Source organism: Terrapene carolina, unplaced genomic scaffold (genome assembly GCF_002925995.2).
Source record: "Terrapene carolina triunguis isolate 2854851 unplaced genomic scaffold, T_m_triunguis-2.0 Scaffold22, whole genome shotgun sequence".
NCBI lineage: Eukaryota > Metazoa > Chordata > Testudines > Emydidae > Terrapene > Terrapene triunguis.
Window position 1 is genome coordinate 16318817 of NW_020664373.1, and position 25733 is coordinate 16344549.

Below are 25733 nucleotides of genomic sequence, written 5' to 3' on the forward strand. Positions count from 1 at the left end.
AGCAAAGATGCTGTGGTTTTGTAACAGCTCTTCATCTCCTCTTTCTGGATATTCACTTACTCATGAATGAAAATATTCTAATGTGTTTCAGCGATAAAATAATCCTCTGAGGCAGTTTACACTAAGGATGATTTATTTTAATATTTAATAGGAAGAGGAGTTTATCAAAAGATTATTAAAGAAACACAACTACTAAGGATATAGCAACCTCAGGACTCAGTCCTGCAAACACTTACGGACATGTGTTAACTACTCACGAGAGTAATCCGATTCAAGTCAATCTGTTTGCAGGATCAGGACCTAAACTATCAACAGTCCTTAAAATAATCTCCATCTGTGGTGTTCCGTAAAATATTTTCTCTGTTGACTTAATTTTTATGATCTTTTATTTCATTTGTTTTAATTTCATTACTAAAGATGCCTTAAAGTAGTTCAGATTGGCATAATTAAATTTGCTCCTTTCTTCTACAATTCAAAACACTTTAGGTAATATTGGTAGGACTGTATATGTTTTACATGATACTTTGATGTGTGCCACTTAGTACTGTAGCATGCCTTTTTTTATTTCTTTTATTTATTTGTTTGAAAATTTCCTTTGAATTGAATACCCCTGAAAGGTGCCAGTTTGACAGTCCTGGAAATCAAAGCCCTCCATCTACAAACTATGGGCAATGGCTGTGCAAGTTTCCCCACTCTGCTCTGCCAATGTGCTTCAAAACTGTTCAGCAGGGACTGCCTTCAGGTGTGAGACTCCATGTCCATTTCTTCCTTGCTCTCTCTGCTGAAACTGCTAACATAGCATGAAATTGTTGTCAGATGGTTTATGGTGCAGATACCTGTCTGGTAGAATCACTTGGCATAATAGGTCACTGAAAAGTATTCATAATGGTAACTGGTTTGGGTCACTTGGCATGCTCGAGAGCAAAAGCACTTTTATCATATTGTTAATCCCTTGAGGGCGCATGGGTTATAATGTTGGTAAATAAAACTTTGAATAAGTTTGGCTATTTAGATGTGTGTGGAGAGGGGTAGTCAACTTTTTTCAAGAGATTCCATGGAGATGAGTTTTTGTTTGTGTTGGAATTATTTCTAATCTGGGAACCAGCTGTTCATTGTATATGCTCAATCTTCCTTCCTTTTTCCTTTTCATTGTTGTCAAATTAAAAAAAAAAAAAAGATTATATGGTGGTGAGGTCTTTAAGGGAACTAACCAACTGTGTAGATTTATATTAATCAGAAGGGGCTTTTTTAGGCCTTTATTCAGCAACATACTTAAGTACATATTTAACTTAAGCACATGCTTAAATTTCTCTGACTTTGTTAAGCAGGTGGTTAAGTGAATTGCTGAATGGGGGTATTAGGAAGTTTTAGCAAGGAAACTGTAAACATACCATTAGTTTCTTCAAATTTTATGTGGATTTTACTTTTGATGTCAGAAGTACTTCCGTATAGAGCCCAAGGTAACTGTGTGTCACAAAATCAGTACTTAAATAGTGGAGTTTTTGTTTGCTCTGTTTTTATTATCAGCCATTTTGAATTTTTCCCGGGTTATGGTTCCCCCCCCCAAAGGTTTATTTAGTAATGCCAAATCTTAGTTTCTGTTTGTTTTATGTTCAATTATATCTATGATCTGCACGTAATCGATGTAACTGCTTCCTTAAAAAGAGCTACTCTAGTACCATGACTTCTCAGTAGGTTTCATTCAGGTGTATTTATTTCGTAGTTACAAGGTAATCTGAGTTTTCTGGATTGATTTTTAAGGTTGAAAGTTTTAATCTGTTTAATAAATATAGTTGTATATATGTTGTTGCATTCCTGTCAAATATGATCTAGGTTCTTGCTTTCTAGGGAACTTCTGAACACAACTCCAAAGAGTCTCATAACCTTGTCAGAAACAATTTACTTTGACAACCAGGCCTTCTCATTTTCAATCTAAAGGAAATGTAAATTAAATTTCTTTTTTTAGTTAACTTATCTTCTGGTGGCTCTTGTGACTCTCGGAATAATTATGACTTATTTTAAGGTACCTAGAGCCGCATGCTAGCAAGGTCTATATTACCCAGTTCTTTAATGAAGGCACCATACCAAGAATCTACAACACTGCAATACTTTTGTAAAAAATTTTAGTCAACAAAATTGAATAAAATAGTTGCTTTGAGAAAGATTTTGAAACACAAGTAGGCAGAGTTGTGAATCATAAGTCAAAAGATGGCTGCTTACTAAACAGTATGACAACTCAAATAGCGTATGTGTGACCCTGGCATTTTTGTAGAATTTAATAGATGCTTTACTCATGACTGCACAAACCATACTGAGTCCAGCCTTTTGAAAAAGGATGTCACACATTCATCTGATGTCTTCGTAAATCTGCTTTCCCAAGCGATCCTAGAATAAAACTTGCTTTCCTCTTTTCATTTATAATCTAAACTCAAAAGCTTATGACTGTGACTTTTATCACAGCTGTTTTTCATTCTGTGTATATCTGATGGACTTGTATTTCCTGAATCAAATTAGTTGCTGTTCCCTCAGCATATTCATAGGAGAGTGAGAGTCCCAGGTCTCTTGGCTAGGAATTGGGAAATTACTGCCTAGAATGTGATAGTACTAACAGGTGCTCCTAACACTCCCTATCCTCGCCTCAATGTCAGTGGATTCAACTGCAGTAGTTGTTTTATCTTAAAGGGTCCTGTGGTAAATTTAAATAAAGTAAGTTGCCGCCTACCAGTCAATGTGACAGTTTGTAAATATGAAGTGCTCTTTTGAAATACCCAGAGACCACAGCAAAACTCTGATATTGGGTTCCAGAAAAAGCTGTCCTGTTAGAGGGACATATACACAGTAGCATGTATATAGAAAAAACATTAGCAAGGTTTATATTGAAGAACATAAAGAATTAAGGAACTTGAGTACTTGTACATATAATACACACTCTAAACTTGATGTCCAGCATTTTTTGATGCAAGGATTGCTGTAGGTTGTTTGACTTTTATCTCACTATCCGTTTGTTACGTGATTTTGGGTGCCCAACTGGAGACAACTTGGAGTCTCTAAGCTGGTGGGCCGTTTTGCCAGCAAGGGAATGGAAATAAATCACCAAACCTTTTAAGGGCCTTTCCACACAATCTTCACAAAACAAAACAAAAACCCAAATCAGCTGAGAAACATTAGGCAAATAATCTCCAGAGGCTTTGCCTGCCTCAGCCAGCCAGCAGGGGAGAGGACACACTCTTCCCTTTATTTCCCCTTTTGACCCAGCTTCCCCTTCCTTTTATATTCCACCCTGAGCAGCCATGTGCTCAGCGGGGCCTGTTAACTCTCTTAAAGACTGCAGATCCCTTACCTTGTTACCAGCCTGATTTCCAGTGATGCCCACTCTGTGAAAATCAGGCTTCTTTTATGGCGGCTCAAATCACAAGTTGCGAAAATCTTGACCATTTTTATTTGATATTTATTACCCAGAAGCCCCGTGAGAATGAGGGTCCCAGTGCTGGGCATTGTGCAAATGCATATGAAGACCGTTGCCCCTGAAAAGCTTGAAATTTAAGTGATTAATTCCTCGCTGTACAATTTCATTTTTCTAGTATGTCTTTAAGACTTCCAAACTTTCTGCTAAAGTCTCAGGAAACTTGTTGGTAGACAGGACATAGTCCTTCGATCAGGGAAAGATTGATCTCACCGTTCATATAAGCAAAAGATAAGTGAATCCTAAGTGAAGCAAAAGGGGAAAGAGACCATTCTAATACCTTTCTATTGTCTTCACTCCTGTACGTCACAATCTGGTTCAAGCTGCATAAAGAATTTGAGATCTGAATTTACTGGGATCTGGCAGGCCAGTTGCTGACTGAAGGAAGGCAAAAGGCAACTGGTGGATATTGCTGTTGCTTAAAACCATGGGTGTCCTGGGCAAACTGTGGGGTTCTTATGGGTCCCAGGAGCATGTTGGACAGACCAGCTGTCATTTGGCATTTGAGAAGAATCTATACAGCCACTTCTGACAATTAACTTGATGAGGTTTTGCTCAAGGATTTTTTATTCCCAAGCAATAATTGAGCAATTCAAAAGCAGCTTTGGGAATTTGCTAATGTACCTTCACATTTGCTGGTGGGGCAGTAGAACTTACCTTTCTAGGTGTTGTGTGCATCACCATTGTATCAGAGCACCTTCAAGGCTTTCTCAATTCAAGGCGCTACAAAAATTGCAGATACTGCAGCCATTTTAAAGAGATGATAGCACTATGTTTCATGTGGTCGTAGTGACTCACCTATCTGTCAATATTGGTGTTCTCTCTTAGTTGAATGGATACAATGCCAGCAGTCAGTGTAGGCTACTTCCATGTATTTCATTGGGATATAGTGATTCCTTGCCAGTTTAAGTTCCTGCACTTGAGCTATCCAGAAGCTCGTGTTTGCCTTGTGAAATCTTGGGCTTCATGACCTATAAACTGTAGAAGCTCTGTTGAAAGTTCTGCAGCTGAACAGGACAAGTATGTGACCTCTTGTGTCTGAATTGAGCCTGTAGCTAGCAAAATGCTTAGAACTCTAGTGCATACTCTTCTTTGGGAAGTGTGATGGAAACTTAGAATGGTTTGAGTCTGCAAACTGGTTCTGTTACACGTGTCTCTTATTTTTAAATTTTATGCATTTTTAAAATAAAATCCTTAATGTACCAGATGAGGAATTACTGACTTTGGATTTTTGATATTGTCAAAGCTAAGAATTAAACAATGAAATGGGACTGAATTTGCAAAGCGCTTTTTTCCCCTATGCTATAAATCCTTTTCAGAGACATGCTAATCCAGTTTAATTAGATGTAGCTAGACTTTTGTCAGATACTGTAATTCAGAATAATTTTAAGCTATAGATGGTAATATTTTTCTACTGGAATTTTTATTAAGCACTCCTGTTCAGTAATAATAAGGATGACAAAATCAACCCCAGGAAGGTTAATTATTATGAGTATATAGTGGATTATTTTTCATACCTAAATTATTTTAATTTTAAAGACTGGATTTGCATGGAAAAGCATTATTTGTTGTCTTGGAATATGTTACTTACATTTGAGAAAAATAGATTTGCAAAATATTTAAAATTCCAATGTGCAGTATTTATATGTATGTCTGGATAGTTTGTCTTGTCACCACATTTTTCCATAATTAAATGCTATTTCTTTTTTTTCTGAGTTGTAATGTTTGTTTTTGTGCATTCATCTTTGTGGCTTTAAATGTTCTTAGATAACATTGGATATTTGAACTGTCAAAATGACACCAGGCAACTTTCATCTTGAAATTCTCAGACCTCTTTGTAAGGTTAGGTAAGTACGGTATAATTTTCCTCATTTTATAGAAGGAAAAATAGGGGCAGAGAGGAGTTTAAGTCACTTACCTAACACTGCTGGGGCAGATAAAGGGATTGAAACCCAGGTTCCCTGATTCCCAGTCTCTTTCTCTAATCACTCAACTAAATTACAAGAATAAATATATTGCTAGGTCTGAGGTCACTTTCTTTTTCCTGAAGAAATATTTTTATCTGTAAGGAATCTGTATTGCATTTCCTCACTGCTTGCCCGTTGGCATCTCGGAGGTAGGAACTGGTTAATTACATAGCATTGAAATAGCAAAAACTGTCAGTATGTACTCTATAATGTCTGACAGTAGCTGTCTTAGAATAGAGAGCTACCAGTTGCAGCAGCAATATAATTAAGATGTGTAGCTCCAGGACACGGGATCACATCAAAGACCCAATTTATGACACTAGTACTCATCTCCCATTACGCTATTCAGACATTTTTATTTTGCAGACTTCTTTAATGCAATTCAATCTGGTTATTCAGTATGTGGATTTTTTCTGCTAGTGTAACCAGAAGTCTTAAATAGTAATCAGTTTTAAAATATTTTCTTCACTGTATTTTTTTTGTCTGAAGAATTTTCTTAATAGAAAAATTAAACTTGTAAACTGTTTGAGTCAAATTTGTCTGTATTCATAGTGTCTCTTGCCATTGGGGCTGTTCATTTTTATTGGGGTTGTACTGATTTTTCAAACCGTAGTATAAAATGAAATTAGTAAATTAAATCTAATACACATTCTGATCAAAAGCATCAGCTGGGCTGGTTACTCATTCCAAGCAATTCATTAGAAGACTGTTCCCTATCAGCCTTTGAGACAACCTGCTCTTGGATCTCTCATTCAAACATATTCCTTTTTATGTGTCTCCTGTTCTGAGGACAGTATGCACCTCATTTGCTTCTGCTGGAATGAAGGTTAGCAAGGCAAAACACTTAAATTGGTAGCTGCCAACACTTTCTTTTACTTTGCTCTTAATCTAAGTAATTGGAAATTGTTTATGATTGGAAAAAAAGTAATGCAGTCAAATAAACACTTAATCAAGTTTAATCATAAAGAGCAATGCCAATTTAACAAGTAAATTATGTTTGCAGTATGTTTTCATATAGACAATCCCTTATTATTGTAACTTTCAATCCCACTCTTTAACATTGATCAGGTGTTGCTACTTTTTGTATTACACTGGACTACTTCTTTCAATTGATAGGGTCACTAGTATTTTTTGTGTTTTTTAAAAAGTGACACCGGGTTTTCCCATGTATGTGAAGTGTGTGGGCACCTAAAATGCGAAACCCATTTTAGCATGCTGCACATTGTGTTGTGGTATAGACTTCTCACTGGTATTCTTTCCCTATGCAAAGTTTTTTATTTTTCCTGTTTTGTTTCACCTTGATCTTATGTTTGTTTTATGTTAATAGACCCACTGTTCTGTAGAAGCACATTTAATACATGACTTTGGTCCATGAATGATTCTTTTATATATCTAAGCTTAAGACAACTCTGTCACTATATAAGAGAGAGTCATTTTGTTGCAAATAAACTATTTAACCTTGTATTCAGTTAGAGGAACCTATTTTATTCTTTTCTCTCTTCATTTTGTTTGTTCATATAGCATTCCGTATGCTGCATGAGTGGTAGTTTCTGTACTTCAGGATGTTGGTGAACTAAAGGTTTAGTTTTTCCAGCAGGAGATCGGTGACCTTCATTTATCTTTAAAAGAGGCTGGCATCAACAACTCCTAACCTTCTGCAAGATAGTGCCCAAAATTTTGCGAAGTACATCAGTGTTTGAGGACTACTGTGTATGCTGCATCATGTGTCTAAGCCAAAAAGGTTTATTCTGTATTGTAGCACACTAGTTTAACTGTTATTGCACAAACATGATATCATGCACTCGGGATCTTCAAATATGTTTCGGTAAGAGTCTGAATCTGCTGATATATTTAAAAGCATTAGATCTTAATATTGCACTGTATGCTTTATTATGGTGTTATTTGCTGAAAGTTCTTGTTTGACAGTACACAAACTGAACATCTTTATTTTAATGGGGCATGAAAATAACTTTACCAGTCATAAGTTATACCTAAGCAATGTTTGTGGCACTGGACAATGTTACAAGTCTCCTGCTTTGAGATAAAGGTTCAAATATCTATAAAAAACCCAAATACCGAAACAAGATGATCCTGTTGCATTGTCCTGGAGCTCCGTTATTTCAAGCGACTGATATACATGGAGTCACTTTGTCTGGTGGTGCAGTAATGATAGCATTTGTTCACTGGGCCATCATTGATTGGCTGCATTCTAATTAAAGAATAAACTTGTTTTGTGTGCCTACGTTTGAGGTCACTTTATTCGTGTGATTTTAACAATGAATTGATTTCTGTTTTCTCTCTAATTGGGGGACCTAGGGTTTCAAAATAAAATTCCAGGCAGCCGGCCATTGGAGTAGCTGGCACCAATTTTATTGATGATTGGTATAACTAGATACAAATGCTGGACCTGATCCAGCAATCTTTTCTCATGTTAGTGGTCTCACTGAAACCTCTGGGGCTATTTCATGAGGGAGAGAAATTGACCTCTTATTTGGATCACTCTTTGATTTAAAATGAGTTTGTCTCTGATGAAAACTAATGTTAATTCTTATGCAGGAAAGTTTTCTGTCACTTTTTACTTACGTACACATACAGTATGAATATTTAAAAGATCCTCCTTGTTTTCTTTATTTGGAATAGCATGCATACCTGAGACCCTTCAGACAGCTAAATCAGAAAAATCAACTCAGCATAAATCACTTTGATAACGAGGAATAGTTTTATGTTTTAAAATAAGTGCCAGATCTTGTTTGCTGCAGATTTGCATGAATGCAGTGTGTTGACATTTGACTCTCTTAATTATAAATTGCTGTGATCCAGTAAAAAAGGAACTCCTGGACTTGTAAATTGAGGATAGCTTTTAAAAGTAGTAGTGTCTGTTGGTCCACGGATGTGCCCTTGGTTTAAACTGAGGCAATAAAGGGCGGGTGGACTGAATGTGCCCTCAGTTTCTTTTCACTGTCGCATGGTCCAAATCAGAGCTTCTGCTGTTGTCTTGTACCTAGTGATGCACTTTCCAATTTTTTCTGAAAAAAAAAAACGGTTTTATTCTTGTATATAGTTAGCATTTTTATTGTTTTTGTAGTATATTTTAGTGTTAGTAGTAGTTTTCAAGGACTTTGCGATGCTGCTTTGGCAGTTTCCCACCTCTCTTCCCCCCCTCCCCCCCCAGCCTCCCCGTACCCATGCCTGGGTACTGGAATATGCCAAAGATGCTGGGTTCAAGATCTGCACTTCCTGCCCTTGTTCATTTTCAATCAGTGATGAGTACCAATGCTGCCTGTATTGCTTGGGGGAAGCCCATGTTGCATCCAGATGCAGTATCTGCCTCCTTCCCTGCCCATACCCAGGAAGGCTGGACTTTCCACCTCAAGAAACACCTCATGGAGGTTGCCATGAGGCCACAGTCGGGTCCAGGCCAGGGAACCCTCCCTGTACATCAGCCTGAGCAGTCGAGGAGTGCACCTCCTACCATGGAGCTCTAGTCCGGTTCTGCTGGTACCAGCACTATAGGCTCTGTGCCGGGGCCTAGCCATGAGGCAAGGAAGCATGCACATAAGCATGGCAGTAAGTCTTCCTCAAGACCCAAGAAAGACACCACATCCTCCCTGAGTTCCAGCCATGGAGAAACGGCACGTTACAAGGCCCACAAGCACAACAAGAAGCATAGAATGCTGGACACGCTGGTCCTGGTCACTGAGCTTCATACCCCTTTTTCATTGGTACCACCAAAGTCATGAGAATCATCGGTTCCAAGACAGCCCTCTGTCCCCATTCTGGCTCTGGTTCCATCAGTGGAATACATGCCGCTGGAGACTAGTGTCGATTCCTGGACCTCATGAACTGTTTGCCATAGATGAGGTGAGATTCCTGCATCTTCCAATGCATTTGCCTCCAAAGGGACTCCGCTCTCCTGCTCTGCATTTGCCACCTTCAGGTCGTCTTCCTGAGCACTCCCCTGCGATTCGCTCGGTTCCAACGGCTCTACCATTTGAACCAGGGTCCGGTGCGCTTTCTCGGTGTCTGAGGACTCAGTGCACATGGTCTGCCACTCCTGTACCGACGGCGAGAGCATCCAAAGTCTCTGCCTGCCCAATGGCAACATCCTCCCTTCCCTCAGCCATTGGTACCCAGGTCCATTGGGACCACCCCAGCAACCACCAAATATGCCTGATCTTGGCCCCAGTATCTGCCTTCTTGATCCGCCTGAGGGGAGTCCCCCATCTCACCACTCCAGCCTTCATCCAGTAGATATTCAGAACTGGGGTTGGAGGATGCACCAATCAGCCTGACTCCCCTGGTACCACCAGATCTGGAGTGGTTCCCTTCCTCGTCTCTGGATGCAGCAGCATCCTCCACTCCTTCCTCTTCCCCTACCCAGATGACTACCACCAGTTCCAGGAGCTGTTACAGAGGGTGGTTAAGGCCCTCCACATTCCAGCATCAGTTACTGGACATTCTGCATGCATTGGTACTGACCAGAGTGGCACTACCAATCAGCGATGCCATTCTCCAACTGGCCCATGCTGTCTGGCATACCCAGACAACTTGTTCGCCCACCCCAAAGGGGGTGGAAAGAGGTACCATATACCAGCAAAGGGGTCTGAGTTTTTGTTTGCTTACCCACACCCAATATCCTGGTTATTCAAGCTGCTACTGAGCAGGCCAAACAGCAACACCCACATTCCACTCCCAGGAGGGTAAAAGATTGGACCTTCTGAGTTGTAAGGTCTTTTAGTCCGTCTGCCTTCAGTTCTGCATCTCTAATTACCTGGCATTGCTGGCAAAATATGACTTCTTGAATTATGGCCAATTACCAGAATTTGTGGACAAACTTCTCCAGCAGGACCATTTCCAGGCTATTTTAGGGGAAGGCAAATTGGTTGCCAGTATGACACTCCAGACCATGGTAGATTTGGTGGACATATCTTCGAGCACTGTGGCCATAGGGATCATGATGAGGAGGGAATCTTGGTTACAATCCTCTGGTTTCCCAAGGGAGGTACAGAACACAATAAAGACCCTTCCCTTCGATGAATCTCAACTCTTCAACCAGAAGACTGATCCATTACACTCACTCAGAGACTCTAGTGCCACCCTGTGATCACTGGGCCTTTATACACCAGCACCTAAGTGCAAATTCTGTTGCCACCTCCTGCAGAACAGTACAGAGCTCCTCCATTTTTCCATCAGTATGAGCCTCTATGAGCTTCCCCACAAGTGTCAAAAGACTCAGTGGTCCTATCCACCTGGCCCATCACCATAGCCCTTGACATCACACACTCTATCTTCATGTAAGTGACATTTCTGAGAGCATCTAGAGAGCCAACAACCACATTGCACCCCACCGTTCTTGCATTCGGGGGTCATCTAATGCTCTTTCTCTCAGCTTGGAGTGCAAGAACAATGGACAAGTGGGTCCTGGATGTCATTTGAAATGGCTATACAGTTGAGTTCGTGATGCTACCTCATCCACATTCCTGATCCTGCCTCCGGGACCACTCTCATGATAGTATCCTTGCTCTGGAAGTGGATTCCCTTCTACAGAGAGGGGCGATAGAGCCTGTGCACATGGACTTCCAAGGGACAGGCTTCTACTCCACCTACTTCCTGTTACCCAAGAAAAAGGGAGGATGGAGACCAATCCTACATCTGTCATATCAACTGCTTCATATGCAAGTCAAAGTTCCACATGGTCACACTCTCATACCTTCATTAGAAAGAGGCACATGGTTTACAGCACTGGATATGCAAGACACTTTCACATAGCTATCCACCCTACCCACAGACGATTTCTGAGGTTTACAGTGGGCCCTTGGCACTTCCAATACAGGGTCCTATCATTCAGATTCACAACTGCACCTCAGGTCTTCACCAAAGTCTTCTCTGTTGTGGTGGGCTACCTCCAGCAACAAAGGTCCCTCATCTTCCCTTATCTTGATGACTGACAGCAAGCAGCGCAATTCAGACACAAGGCTCGAGCATAGACTTTCCTGCTGCTTCTACTGCTTTCCTCCATGGGAATCAGTGTAAATGTCAGAAAATCGATGTTTGCTCCCATACAGTCTCTGGAGTTCATCGGGGCATGCATTGACACAGTCTCTGCACATGCCTACCTACTGCGGGACAGGTTCCTGATTGCTTCGATAATCTCAAATCCTTCGGTCCCAGCCAGAACTTGTGTTTCCCTTCTTGGCCACATGGTGGCATGCACATATGTCACTGCCTTTGCTCATCTCCGCTTCTGCTGTCTGAGAGAGCACATTCTCTGATGCTCCACTCCAGGCAGTCCCTACTGACTGTGCCGCCACCCACTCTGAGGCTCTTTCCTTCCTTTGGTGGTGGACGGACCCAGATTGTGTTTGTAATGGAATACCTTTCCTTCCGTCCTATACGCTTGCCTGCCTTCATTCCCTCCATGTCTGTAGGGCCCTGGGTTTTTACTTGCCTGAGGACAAAGCTGTTCAGGAAGTCTCCTAGACTATTTGTCACTATTGCAGAAAGTATTAAGGGGTAGGACCTCGCCACTCAGAGAATTTCAAAGTGGGTTTTGGGGTACATTATGCTCTGTTATCAAGTATAGGGACTGCCTCCACCCCTTGGGATATGAGCCCATTCCGTGAGAGTGCACACATCAACTCCAGCCACACTTCACAATGTGACGCTTGCAGACATACGTAGGGCAGCCAGGTGGAGTTCGGTACACACCTTCTCTTCCCATTATGACCTGGTGGAAGATTCTGCAAAAGATGCCTCGTTCAGTGCGGCTGTCCTCTGTTCCATGGTTCCATCATCTTCCTTGCATCCTCCCTAGCTAGGTACTGCTTGTCAATCACCCTCAACTGAATACAGCAGGGACCATCACTTGAAGAAGAGGAGGTTACTTACCTGTATCTGGAGGTTCTTCAAGATGTGTGGTCCCTATCCATATACCACCACCTGCCCTCCCTCCCCTCTGCTGTGGATGTCTAGTGGATTTGCAGTGGAGAAGGAACTGAGGGTGCAGTTGGTCCACCCTACCCTTTATCGCCTTGGGCAAAACCACAAGGCGGTACAAGTGCACATGCGCTGACCAACGGAGACTACTACTTTTAAAAGCTCCGGCTCCCAGCACATGGTGCATGCACATAACCCTCAGTGGAATACAGATAGGGACCACACATTTAGAAGAACCTCCAGTCACAGGTAAGTAACCTCCTCTTTGTTAGAGGGCCTTCCCTTCACCCCTCCCCTGGTTCTTGTCACGCAGACAGAAAGCAGAAGACCAGAAGTCCGAAGTGCAGGCAATGCAATGTTTTTATTGGGGTTAGTTCCAAGCAAATATATCCATAGCTCTACCCGCTGGCAGAGTCTGTTTCCCAGTGTTCCGTTCCCAGCTCTGATGCCTCAGAGCCTTGCCTGTGTCCCCGTTCCCTATTCCCCATTCTCATGTCCCATTCCCCATGCTCACTCATTTCCCATTCCCTATTCCCACCACCGCCTTCTTAGCAGGCCCAAATATACCTTCAATGCATGCCCACAGTCCCACCCCTTACAACTTAGGGTCATGTTCCATTTTGGGTCTAGGGTCTTCATCCCACTCCTCTTGTACCCCATGGGAGGGGTAAGGAGTGAGGTTGTGCTCCAGTCAGGGACAGGCATTTCTTTGGTCTTTTAGTATTTTATACCTTCCCCTCCCCCCCAAGCCTTTTTCCCCTCCCGACTGGTTGCTTGACTTTGCCTTGTAATAGGGGTTGAGGCAATCTTAAAATGTGCTCTCAAGTAACACGTCAACTGCTCTTATCTGTTCCCATTGTACTAACAAATCCAGCTGACTAGGCAGAAGCAACATCATAATGTCTTTGTCCCTTGTTTACACATTTTAGTATCAGAGCATCAAAAAGTCAAACCCAAAATTCAATCTGAGGCTAATGAACAGACCTAGATACTAACACTCTTCCCTGCCCTAGGGAAACTGTATGTGGGAGTTAGTTTGTAATGCACTTGAAGCTAGAACTTAGGTCTGTGCTGAATAAAGTGAGAGCTGCTTTTCAACTTGTCTCTGCTTGGTGGTGTTCTTCCACTTGACTGTATTTCCAGACTAGGTGGCAAGCTGGCTGTGTTGAAGCCCCTCCGTGTATTAATGCACATGCTCACATGCCCTGCCAAAAAGAGTGACATTTGCCTGAAATACATTACCAACCCACTCAGCATTCACAGTAGAAAACTGCATCATGTATCAAAAATCAGTTCCCAAGCAGTTTGTTCATTGAAGCAATGGTTCCTGGAGCTGTTTAAATTCTGCTGTTTTACAGGTGTCACTCTACTGAAGTCCCGGGTGGATGAGCATATCAAGGTGTATAGCTGAAAGAAGGTCAAGCCCAGGAGTACATTGTAACAAGGGGAGTTTAATCTTGGCCACACCATTTTTGGAAGGGGAGTAGGGAGACTCTGCTGCTTCACTTGGGCTGACAGAGGAGCGTTATTGTCTGTGGGCCACCCTAAAGAGTGGTTCTACTCTAGAAAGTGCCTCTTAGAGATATCTCGGTTGGTTTAAAATCCTCTTGCTGTAGTTGCTCTTGCAATGACTCATATGGCTGTGTGCCCTCTTGCTTCTAGTTCAGCACAGCCAGCAGCAATATCTCCCCCAGGTTAATGACTGGCGGGAAGAATTACCTCTTCTTGGGGTTCACAACAAAGAGAACAGAACTTTGTGGTGGCAGAGCCACCAGGATGATTTTTAAACCAACTTAGAGCATTTCAATATAAAACGAGGAGGACAGAAAGGAAGGGGATTACTGGACGAAACACAGCTAAAGACAATTTGAGTAAGAGAAAGGAAGGGAAATGGGGTTGTGAATAAGAAAGAGGTGACTCTATTAGCCAATCCTGCAGTCTTTATGTAGGCAAAACTGCAACTTCACTTAAGGAAATCTTGTTTGAGTGAAGACAGCAGGATTGGACCCATATTAACATGAAAGAAGGAATGAAAAGGCGCAGAAGGAGAATATAACAGAAGATGAAAAGGAAAGAGCAGACAGAGCAACAAGGGGAGATCAGGCTGGCTGTATGCCTAGAATTAATTAAAATCATATACTTTGGAGATGGCAAAAAGCCCTGTTAGATCATTGAGCCTGTACCCAGGCCAATTCAGGATTACTCCCAGCAGTATGCCATCTCATGTTTGACTACTTTTAGTTTTAAATGTCTGTATTCTGATATTCAGTTAAAATTTTCCTTGTATGACTTTCTGCCTATCAGTACCCTCTTGCATTACTCTAAATATTTCCTCTCTTTCATTGGTACTCAGCCCCTGAAATATTTGTAAATGGTCATTAATGTCCCCACATAATTGTCACCTACACATGTTATATGTGTTTAGCTCATCTTTAAAATGTTTCCAGGTAAGTTAAACCAACCAACGTGTGTCTGTGTATATTAGATTAGGGGTGTGTGTGTATAGACAGATAGTGTATGTATTTAAATGTCTATTATACAAGTATACAGAACTGAACACTGTATTCTAGATGTTTTCACGTCAGAGCTATGTGGAAAAGAGCTCTCTCCTTGTTGCTTTGTGATATGATCTCTGCCTATTCAGACAAATTATCATTAACCTTACACACCACACTGCGAATATCTATAAATCTGCTCATCCCTTCAATACATGCTTCCTATTACTGCTTTCCAGGTTTCTACCTCCTATGGGAGTATGTTTCATTTTATCCACCCAACCCCACACTATCAATGCATAAGGTGCACCAATTTAAGTAAAATCAATTTTAAAATAGACTTACTTATGCGAGCTCAAGCTCCTGTGTAAACACTCTTTTAAAAGTTTACAATTGGTTTATGTCTCATTAACTTATTTTGGTACCTAGCTGAAACTGGAGGAGATAATTGATAACTGATAGTCCTCAGTGCCTTTTAATTTTAAGATTGTTCTCACTGGGGTTTGCAACACTTCCCAGTTCATGCTGGTATAACTGAGATAAGAATGAAGCTGGTTGTCTTCAAAACATCAGTGTCTTAAAGGCAGTGGGGTCAGAAACTAGTAAATGGCATTGGTGTGACAAATGTATTGAAGAATTAGGAGTGCAGCTCCCTCTCCTAGAGCTGGGTTGGCTCTAAAGGGCTCCTATGAGTAAAAGTAATAAAAATTATTTTGGTCACTAGTGTTAGCAGACTTAACTCAACATACACAGGAAGCAGATCTGCTGAGTGAAAGTCATTATGATGTGTTTTTTTTTTTAATCCATTTTATCCAGGGGGAAAGCTTGTGTAACTAACGCTGATTCTGGTGGGGACTTGTGCCTTTAAATCATTTGTTTCTCAACCATTTTCAATTATTTTTAAAATCCTTATTATTTTTATTTTAGAGCATAAAATGTATCTCCAGCTAGTACATGCTTAGCTCTTCTCTGCAGCTTCCACGCTCCCCTACGCACAGGGACAGCTATCGCTGTCAGAAGAATGTTTCATCTGCAACTGCTAAAGTGAATTTACGATCAAAGAAGGAAAAGAGTGAAACCAGGGTCATGGGATGTTTGACTAATTTTTAGCGGGGAAAAGAAAGGGAAAGTCAAAAGTGCTGTGTTGTTTAGAGCTGCAGCCAGGCCAAAACTTTCCTATTGAGGTTTTAAATAATGCTTGTTTCAAGTAATCCAGAACACCCAGAAATGCCCTGAGTGTCTACACTGTGAAAGCTAGGGGTGGGGGGGAGGGGAAATCAGGACCAAAAGTGAAAGTTAAGGTAGACCAGCTCAAAGGTTCCACTGCATCTGGGCAAAGACTGAGGAAGGCCTGAAGCTCATAGTATATGATGCTGCAGCATACCTGAATACCAACATTTATGGGAATGTTCTAGGCACTAGCGGGCAGAACCCTATTGATTTTGAGTAAAACTGAAAAACCAGAAGGGTGAAAATGGTGAACACATGGAGCTCATGGCATCTGGTTAGCAGAGCCAACAGCTTCACCCAGCGTGTAATTGTCTATAGACAAGAGCTTGTGGGGAGGAATGTAAGGAGCCCCTCTGGTGCACGCAATCTACCTGGCCTACGGAAGCAACGGTGTGACTCTCTAGTTTAGAAAACACAGCTTTCACTAAACGTAATTGCATTTTCTTGTGGATTGCAGCCCTCCAATTCGGCAAGGTACTTGTGCACATGTTTATTTTTAAGTATGTAAGCAGTCTCATTGACTTCAAAGTTAAGCACATGCTGAAATACTTTGCTGAATCAGGGCCTGTAGCGAGAGGGGAATGAGGGAGAAGCTGTAATAAGGGGGTGGGGGGAGGAAAGGGATTAGGGGAGATATCTATTTCAAAACCAGCAACAACAGATCCTCCAAAACCCAGCCAACAGCAAGTACCCTTGGCCCAACGCCAATGGTGGTGAACTTGACAAAGGAAGGAAATAGTCTTGTATGTGGAAACTAACTTTTCCATGTCTACACTAAGGGTAGGGACCGATTCTTGAATATAAAGACCCAGATGTTTTAGAATTGCATTATTTTAAATTCCTTGCACCTGTAGCCTGTCGGATGGTTTGGGTTAAGAATAAGTAGAAGTTAAGTTTGGAGCCTAAGTGTAGAGGAATATGGGAAACTGAAGATGCTAGTGTGAGAAGTTAAAGGTAAGTTGGAGAAAGTGTGTTATGGGAAAGTAAGAGTTCGCAAAGACATGACCATTATGGTTTCATTATAACTAGTTCAAGCGAAGTTTTCAATGAGTGTTTTTCAGTAAATGTTTTGTTAAAATGCTATCTATATTGATAGTAAGGGAAGGACATTTATGAAGATGTTAATTTAAATAATGTATAATATAAAGAGCCAATGAGGTTGTGGAAATATAATTATGACAAAGGGGAGTTTAATGTTAATTAGCAGTGTTATGAAGTATAAAAAGTAGTTTTGCTAATTGCATGGGAGTTCCAATTAACATTGTGTGGGCAGGGGTGTTTCCAGGATTATAAGGTTGTACAGTACTACATTCTTGTCAGTGGACTGATCACCCATTGATACACCATTTCATCTTCGAGTGTATTTGTGTATGTGGTAACTGCATGCCTGTCTGCCTAACTAATCCTCCTCCTTTTGAATAAAGTTCAGTTGTATCACTAAAGTGTTGCCTAGTGGTCCTCTCTAACTACATTTTCTGTAACTGACCTAGAAGTTTGAACCTGAAAGCTAAGTTGGGTTTTCTTGCACCTTTATCTTTAACAACTTAATATTAAGTGGGAATTAGTTAAAAGATTACACACCTACTAATTATGGGTGCCTTCTAACAGAAGCTATACTGTAGCAGAAAGAGAGTAAAACCCTGTTTTCTACTCTTTGATTAATTATATAACTGATATATAAGAGCTGGCTGCTCCCTGGCCTGAAGAGCTTACAGCCCAGCTGGGACGAGACAAAACACGGGTGCATGTGAGGGAGGAAGCAATACTGAAGACAGCCCCACAGAACAAACTCCTGGAAGAAATGGGTCTGAAGGTGGTGAAAGCAGGTGCTTGGCGTACAGGAAAGGCAAGGCACACACTGGAAAGCTGAGAGTGGGAGGAGGGTTGGCAAGGAGCTGCTAGGAGAGACGATTGGGAGGTGGATGAGTTTAGCAGCAGGGGTTTGGACAGGTTGGAATGGCTGGCTTTTCAACTCATTTAGTATCATGGCTGTAGAGAGAGGGGATATCCACAATGGAACCACTGGGGTTAGAACATGGGCTTGATGGTACCCAAGAACGTTCCAGTAATGACTGGCAGAGCCGTAGTAAAATAAAGATGGCAAGCTGCACTCTCTGTTGTATTTCATTTATTTTCCCCATGGAGCTTGGGCTTATAAATAGGAACACAATAAAGCAACACTTGTTAAAAATAAAAAATGAAACCCAGCGATGACCAAAAAGTGCAAATCACCATCAGTATGTCCAGAGATGGTGAGGAAGTTGGCTGTCTTCTCTGTGCGTGGTGGAGATTGTGCATGGAGGGTGGTATCCATACCAAGAGAACAGGCGCTCGGGCTTTGTCTTATCCCAAACGCAGACCAGACATCTGGTACAGGTATATGGCTTTGACACTTGGTAAACCACACGTGACTCTGGGAGCAATAGCTAAGCTTAAAATGAGGTCATTCTGGTAAGTGTTTCTCCTGTTTCCCATTACTAGCCAAGCAGGTTAATTTTCCTCCAAAACTTTGCTGAACAGAGGGCATTGTTTTAACAACAACAAAAACCCACCAACCCTGACAGCCTCCATCTCATTTGGACAGGGCTCCTTGGTATAAACAGCACCATGGAGAGCAGGCTGTTCTCACTGTGGAGGGGTGGTTTGTGATGGAGAAATCAGAAGAACAAACAAGCACACCCCAGGGATGAAATTACAGTAGCTGGTTGCCTAAGGTGGGCATGAAGGTTTTAATCACACCATCTTCTCTCACAGGGCAGGTGGCAGCCAGACACTGGCCCTCTTGTCATTCTCACTAGTGAAAGAAGCAGTGAGTGCCCCTGGTACCATGATAGCTGCCAGTTGTTGCAACTCTGTAAAGAGACTGGTTGTGTCTCCAGAAAACCAGTTACTGGACGTCTTTCCTGGAGAGAGAGTCAGATAAGGGCCTGGCTGAGGTTGCATATGAAAAATCAGCTAGGCCTTGTTGGGTGGATAAAGGAATACTTGGCTATTAGGAAAAAAAGCACAAGGCTGGCTTGGGGGCCTGGGGCTAGGGTCCTTCAGTGGCCTACCTGGAAACTGCTGAGGGTGGGGCTCACTACCAATAATTTCTAATTCTGCAGGGCAAGGGAATGCAGCCAGAGGGTAAACTTCTGCCAGTACCCTAATATACATGAATACACACCGTACATTTACACACCAACACCTGTTTTTCACAAACTCCTATTCTTGGTGCCTCTCTGAAATATTACTGCTAGTCTGTTCTTCATGGGCTGGAGCAAAGTCCTCTTCTTTTGCTGATTGATGTCTCATCCTTTTTAATCCCTCTGCCTCTCTCTCCTCCCCACTGGAGCTGTGTTGTCCTGTCTGTACAGGAAACCAACAAAATGAAGAATACTAAAATCTACAGTAACTTTCACCCTGTGATGTGCTCGCAGCATGAAGGAAGCAAGTGGAGCAGTTGGCTTTTGGCTACTGTTGTCCATGCCATCCCTTTTTCTGGCTGCCGTGCAGGCTGCAAATTGGAATGTACTGCAGGTTTAGTATGCTTTGCTGGTTTGGTGCCCAAACTGCTCAGTGGACTGGATGGAGAAACACTTGACATGCTAGCATAAGAACACAGGTAGGTCCAATGCAGCAGCCTCTAGAGCAGTGGTCCCCAAACTTTTTACCTTGCACCACCCTTGGGGCCATAGCTAGGGCTGGGAGTGGAGCTGGGTGGCACTCCCTCCCTGTCCCAGGGGGGCATGATGCATAGTTTGGGGACCCCTGCTGTAGAGGTGGATGGAGCAGATCATTTCTCTGTAGTGCTGTCTGATCAGATTCTAATATCATTTTCCAGATTGGGAGGAACGTGGGAGTCTTATGGGAGGTAGTTCAGCCAGCCAGCCACAGAGTTGTATGTCACCCAATCCAACAGCCACCCCTCCCAGTCGTTGCTCATCTGGTGTAGATGGCATATGAGAGAAGTCTCATCTCATGCTGAGCTGAGAGGCTAGTGATGTCAACATGATCGTGTAAAAAGGAGAAAATTTCTTAAAGTTGATGTCTTTGTGGCTCCATTAGGGATATGAGGATGCTCTGAGGGAAGGAGGGAAAACACCAGCATCCAATTCTATGCATATAGTTTAATTATTTTCCAGTTGGTCTGCCAATGTTTAGATGTATTAAGGGCAGTTGCCAGCAGGCAGTTAATCTGGATCCCAGACCGGGAATGCATATCCATGTGTGTGCATGCATGTACTGTATACCTATCTGTAAAAGAACGTACAGTGCATACATGCTTTGGTCTTGTTTAGAGAAATGCCAAAAGTTTTAAGGTTGATCTGATTGATACATGGGATGGGCAGAAACGCTGTTGCATAGACAGTCAGTTGATAACTGACATCTCCAAAGGTATGGTAGTCCCAGGAGAAATGTGGCTGAGGGGCTTTGGCTCCTGTGTATTCTTAAGGTGATCACTAAAATAGCCCAATTCTTTTAAAATATTTTTTCCCAGACAAGAAATCCCAGCAAGGACATTCGCTGTCCTACGCTGCAGCCTTCAAAGCAATGTCACAAAGAAAACCAGAACACAACAGGTGGCTTCTGAGGCACTAGGAACAAGGAGTGAGATTTGCTAAAGCAAATGGGATTCACACTATATTAACCTTTGCACATGGCCTGACAAAGGCCTGGTCAGCAAACCTTCATTCAACTCAATCTGTTCAATGCATCTCCAGTGCCGACTGGCCAGATCCCCGTTGCACTGGTCTGGTTTAGTTTTTTGGTGGCTTTTTTTATTTTGAAAGAAAAAACACATTTCCTGTACTGGAGAAGTTTTTTGCTGCTGTGACAAGAGACCTCATCGCACTGGCAGGGCTTAGTAGGGTGACCAGAGAGCAAGTGTGAAAAATCAGGACACTTTTTTTCCCCAAAGGTGGGGAGGGAGGGGTACAAGGCCTATATAAGATCAAGCCCCTAATATTGTTGGGTCACCCTAGGTGCATGCAGAGTCCAGAAATGGCTAAATTGTCTCTTCACACAGTGCTGCTGCTGCTGTGCACATGCTCACTCAGTCTAGCTCAGCGGCTGAATGTTCCCCTGCAGTGCGAATTCCCCGAGGTTCTTGGCTGGCCCTAGCAGCTGCAGCAAGTAGTGACTAGTGACAGGTACTTACTCCAAGGTCGTGTGTCAGTTAGTTGTCCGGGTGTGTCTGAGCCCCAAGAGGAAATGGGGCAGGGGTGAGCTGTTCCTGAGAACTCGTCCCTTGCAATCCACCACTCTCCTTGCAATGCCTTTTCCTACAGTGCACTCGCCTCTGTCAGCAACAGCTGTATGTAGTTCCTCTCCTCCCAGCCACCTGAATGTTATATGAGTGTTGATATTTTTTTTTTTATCGTTTATTTTTCTTTACTTCTCATCCTCATCTCCTTCGCTCATGCTGCTGATGGAGGCCGAGGCCGCTTTCGGAGAGGAAGGGGGTGAGGCTTTATTGAACAACCAGGGCGGGGGCGGTGATGGAGAGCGGCCGCGCGTTGGGCTGCTGGTTGGGCTCTGCCTCGGCGACAAGGCCTGGAGCATTCGGCCACTTCGCTCCTGAAACATCTGTTTCTGAAAAGCAGTTTGAAAAAGAGGCTGTGTGAGTCAGGCACAACAACAGGGGGCTTGGGTGCTGTGAGGCCAGTTGGGGACAATTACCTGCGAAAGGGGAGAGATTCTTTGGCCTTCAGGAAAGGGAGAGGCTTAACATGCATTTCTGCTCTGAAATATGGCCAGTCAAAATGGCACCTTGGAGTCCCCTGTGTTGTTGCCTCTCACTCATTCTGGGCAAATGCTCACACTTTACAAGCCAAATGGTTTTGGTACCCAGCAAACCAGTGTGGATGCGAAAGTGCTGCTGGGAGCTTTCCAGCTACACTACACATTCTGCAGGTCTCCGAGGGGACACTATAGGCAGAATTGAGTTAGTTGTTCAGTTCCTAGGTGAGCCAGAACAGACTCCATTTCACTCCCACTTAGTTGGGCTGGCTCCACTGTACCAACAGGAGTCAAAGTCATAGAAATGTAAAGCCAGATTGGGCAACCCTGGTGGTTATTCACAGAGTCGTCCCTTTGGTAGGGTGAATCGGGGCAACCACTCCGCGGGTCGGTGCAATTGGCTGGCACGGTCAGTCCCGGAAGTGATGGATTTGTCACTTCCACCCCAGGCCCCACACCCCTTTAGGGACGGCCCTGGTTATTCACATCTGAAGTCAATGGGACTGCGCTTATGTGACATGTGCACAAACCGGCCTTTACTTTGTTGTTGTAGCCAGCAGAGATGACTCTGGATACACATATGGGGTGAAATCCTGACCTTATTCAAGTCAGTGTGAGGTTCTCCATTGACTTCACCCATGGACTGGATCTTTTGAGCAAAAAAAGATGCCACATTTTGATGGAGTCGCTTTTCAGAGCAGCAATGTACTGTTAAGTTTGTTACAAAGGAGATGTGGGGCTTAACTTTCGAGGTGGAGTGGGGAAGGTGCTGTCTGGGCTTCTTCTTGTGGAGCTCTCGCTGCTGGCTGAGTCATTGAATTGTATTGGTAATTCTTTCAACAGCTTGCGGCTGGGCTCTTGTTCAGAGCAAAGTGTAGATCAGGTGTGACCGTGTGTGAGCTAATGCATTGTAACATGTTTCTAAACAGCAGCATAGGCAGGGTTGACACTTTTGACAACAATGTTAACAATCTTGGCCACTCCTGGGCTTCCTTCTAGGATTGGACCACAACCCACTAACACGGTTTGAAAGGTGTTAAACCTTGTTTACACCATTGTTTAGAAAGATGGTTAGTTAATGTGTTTGCTCACACACGCCCTATATTTCTAGTCTGCACAGGAACAGAGCAAGTGGCTGCTTGCAGCCAGAGTTCTAATGAAAAGAATAAGGCCTTATCTACATGCAAAAGTTGGACCACAAACCTGCTAAACTGGTGCAAACTCTTATTTTTGGCTAAAGAACCTAAATAAATCTAGTTTAAGCCAAAATAAGTGTGTCCACACAGCCTTTGGCACCAGTTTAACTAACATGACTTAAAAGCACACCTTAAGTTTGTGCCCCAAGGCTTCCTCCTCCAGAGTATTTCCATGCAAAATAAGAAGAGTTCTTTCTAGCTAACAGTTCTGCACAGCAAGGCAAGGCCTTGTCAGCCAGCTCTTGTCCAACGAAACTGTGTGACTTGCCCTTTGCTAACTAGCTGCAACTTCCTGTGGCTATGTTAAGCTTTTGGGTCACCTTTTGTCTCACGAAGCTGGTTTTCTCTCTGTCCAAACTCTGAGCCCTTTTTGCTGCTTGAACTTCTCCCGGTTAGAGCTGGACAATAATCTCCAGCTGAATCCCACCCCACCCTCTCATGGCTGGCTTCCACTGCTGCATGGCAGATGGAGATGTGTGTCCCCCTCCTGCTCAGTGCTAGAGTTCTAATTCTGTGCCTGTTGAATACCGGCTGGATATACACACCTAACCCCAACACACACAACCCATATAAATACAGACCAGAAATCTTAACAAAAACCTTGGGTTGGATTTCATTTTCCATTGATCTAAAGAGGAATAACTGGCAAGGTCTGTTATGATTTGGTTTTTATTTTAACTTTCCTTTGAAATATGTGGTACTTGCCAGTGCTGGAGGCAGGATAAGGGTTAGATGAATAAATGGCCTGCTCTAATATGGCACATTATATGTTTCTAGTGCCATGCATGGCCTCATGGCTGAAGTACTGGAATACAGGAGATCTTCTATTTCAGCTCTGCCCCAGACTTCTTATGTGGTTATGTAAATTGTGCAGTCACTCTATGGCTCTATTCCAGTGTTTCTCAAACTGGGGTCGCTTATGTAGGGAAAGCCCCTGGCGGGCCAGGCCTGTTTGTTTACCTGCCCTGTCCGGAGGTTCGGCCGATCGCGGCTCCCACTGGCCACGGTTCGCCGCTGCAGGCCAATGGGGGCTGCTGGAAGCGGCGGCCAGTAAGTTCCAGCAGCTCCCATTGGCCTGGAGCAGTGAACCGTGGCCAGTGGGAGCCACGATCGGCCGGACCTGTGGACGGGGCAGGTAAACAAACCGGCCCGGCCTGCCAGGGGTTTTCCCTACACAAATGGTGACCCCAGTTTGAGAAACACTGCTCTATTCTCTATCGGGGATAATAATACTTCTCTATTAGACCATCATAGGGCTGTGAGAAGGATAAATCTATGGGTGTGTATGAGGTGCTCCCATACTATAACAATTAGCATGATAAAAAAAACCCATAAATAGCTAGTGTGCTGTCCAATGTTTTGAACATACACCTTGCTGAGTATTTTCTGCTGTGCTTTTCCTCTTGGAGGACCCAAGAACTCCATGATTTTTCTCAGATCAATTATTTCTCCCAAGTCATCAAGACCTTGTGCTGTGGTGACCTTCCTTCTGGTCAAGAAGTTGGATGGCTCCCTTTGGAGCTCATCAGATCTACTACAACAGCAGCTAGAGGCATTGCTGAAATGAATGGAAGGCCCTTCTGACCTCTGGAGACTAAGCTAGTTTCTTCCACCATGCTCCTGGTTGCTACTGGCCCAGGGAGTGAAGTACCAAAGTAGAATAACAAATCTGAATTAACTCCAGAGCCCCCACACCAACCTTATATTTTATCTTCTATTTGAATAGAACTCTGAAAATTAATTTTCAATTATCAACTTAATGTCACACTCTGCCTTCAGCTGCAAAACCAAATGGCAGAAGAGGATACAATCTCAGTAAATTCAACTTCAGCACAATATTCAGGTTGGTATCCCCGCTCCCCCCCTCTGCCCCCGCAATGGCCATGTGTCCATACTCCTGTCCTGCTTGCTAGGTCTGAACTATTCAATGCTTTGTAAATCCCCTGGGCTAGCAGGAAGTTCTTGCTCTTTGCAGTAGCTTCCAGCTTGCTAAGTAGAGGACCGGTTCGGGCAGGAAAGGGTTAATAGTGCTAATAGTCCAGCGCTGTCAGAATGTAATCAATGCTGGCAAAGATCCCAAGCCTGTAGCAGCATCACAATCAATGGCAGTAGCAGTCCCAATGAGGGGTTTTAGTGTGGAGGGTTAAGAGAAGAAAGTGATGTGGTCTGGCTCTGTAAAGCATTAGTGTTATTGGTGCAAGAGTCTTTGTTGGGTTTAGGAAGTTCTATGGGGCTGTGCAAAAGTTACATTTACCGTGTATGGAAGTCACATTTTCTTTACAAAATAAAAGTGACCAGTTAAAGAACCTAAGCGTTGTAAAACTCCCTCTGAAGGATTGCAGCTGCTGCTATTTGAGCTTCTGATTCTACAATACAATATGGACATTTCAATGGGGTCATATGTGGGCTTCAGGGTCCAGACTGAAAGTATATTGTGCACTAAATGTGGGATCCTGGATTTTGATTAAACTGACCATAAACTGTGGCAGTATTCAGGCTCTGGCCAGTCAAACATATTCCCAACAATAATCAGGACTGCTCTCCAAACGCTGAGACGTCCCGGTTGGGGAACTGAGCGGGCTGCTCTTTAAACTAGTTTCCTATAATGTTGCTCCATTTCTGAGGACTTGTGTAAACATTTTTATTATTAAAAACATGGACCTTTTTGAACATCTTTCTTCAAATAGCGCAGTTCAACCCAGAGCCCCAGAGGATGTTATACTCA

General features: G+C 42.9%; 1 protein-coding gene across 1 annotated transcript in view; it reads right to left on the reverse strand.

Annotated features, from left to right (window-relative positions):
* Positions 1-21464: 21464 nt before the first annotated feature.
* LOC113404981 (choline-phosphate cytidylyltransferase B-like) overlaps positions 21465-25733 on the reverse strand; it is a 43641-nt gene continuing 39372 nt past the window's right edge. The window contains 1 exon segment of the mRNA XM_029910865.1: positions 21465-21665. Coding sequence (XP_029766725.1) covers positions 21465-21665 — 201 coding nt within the window.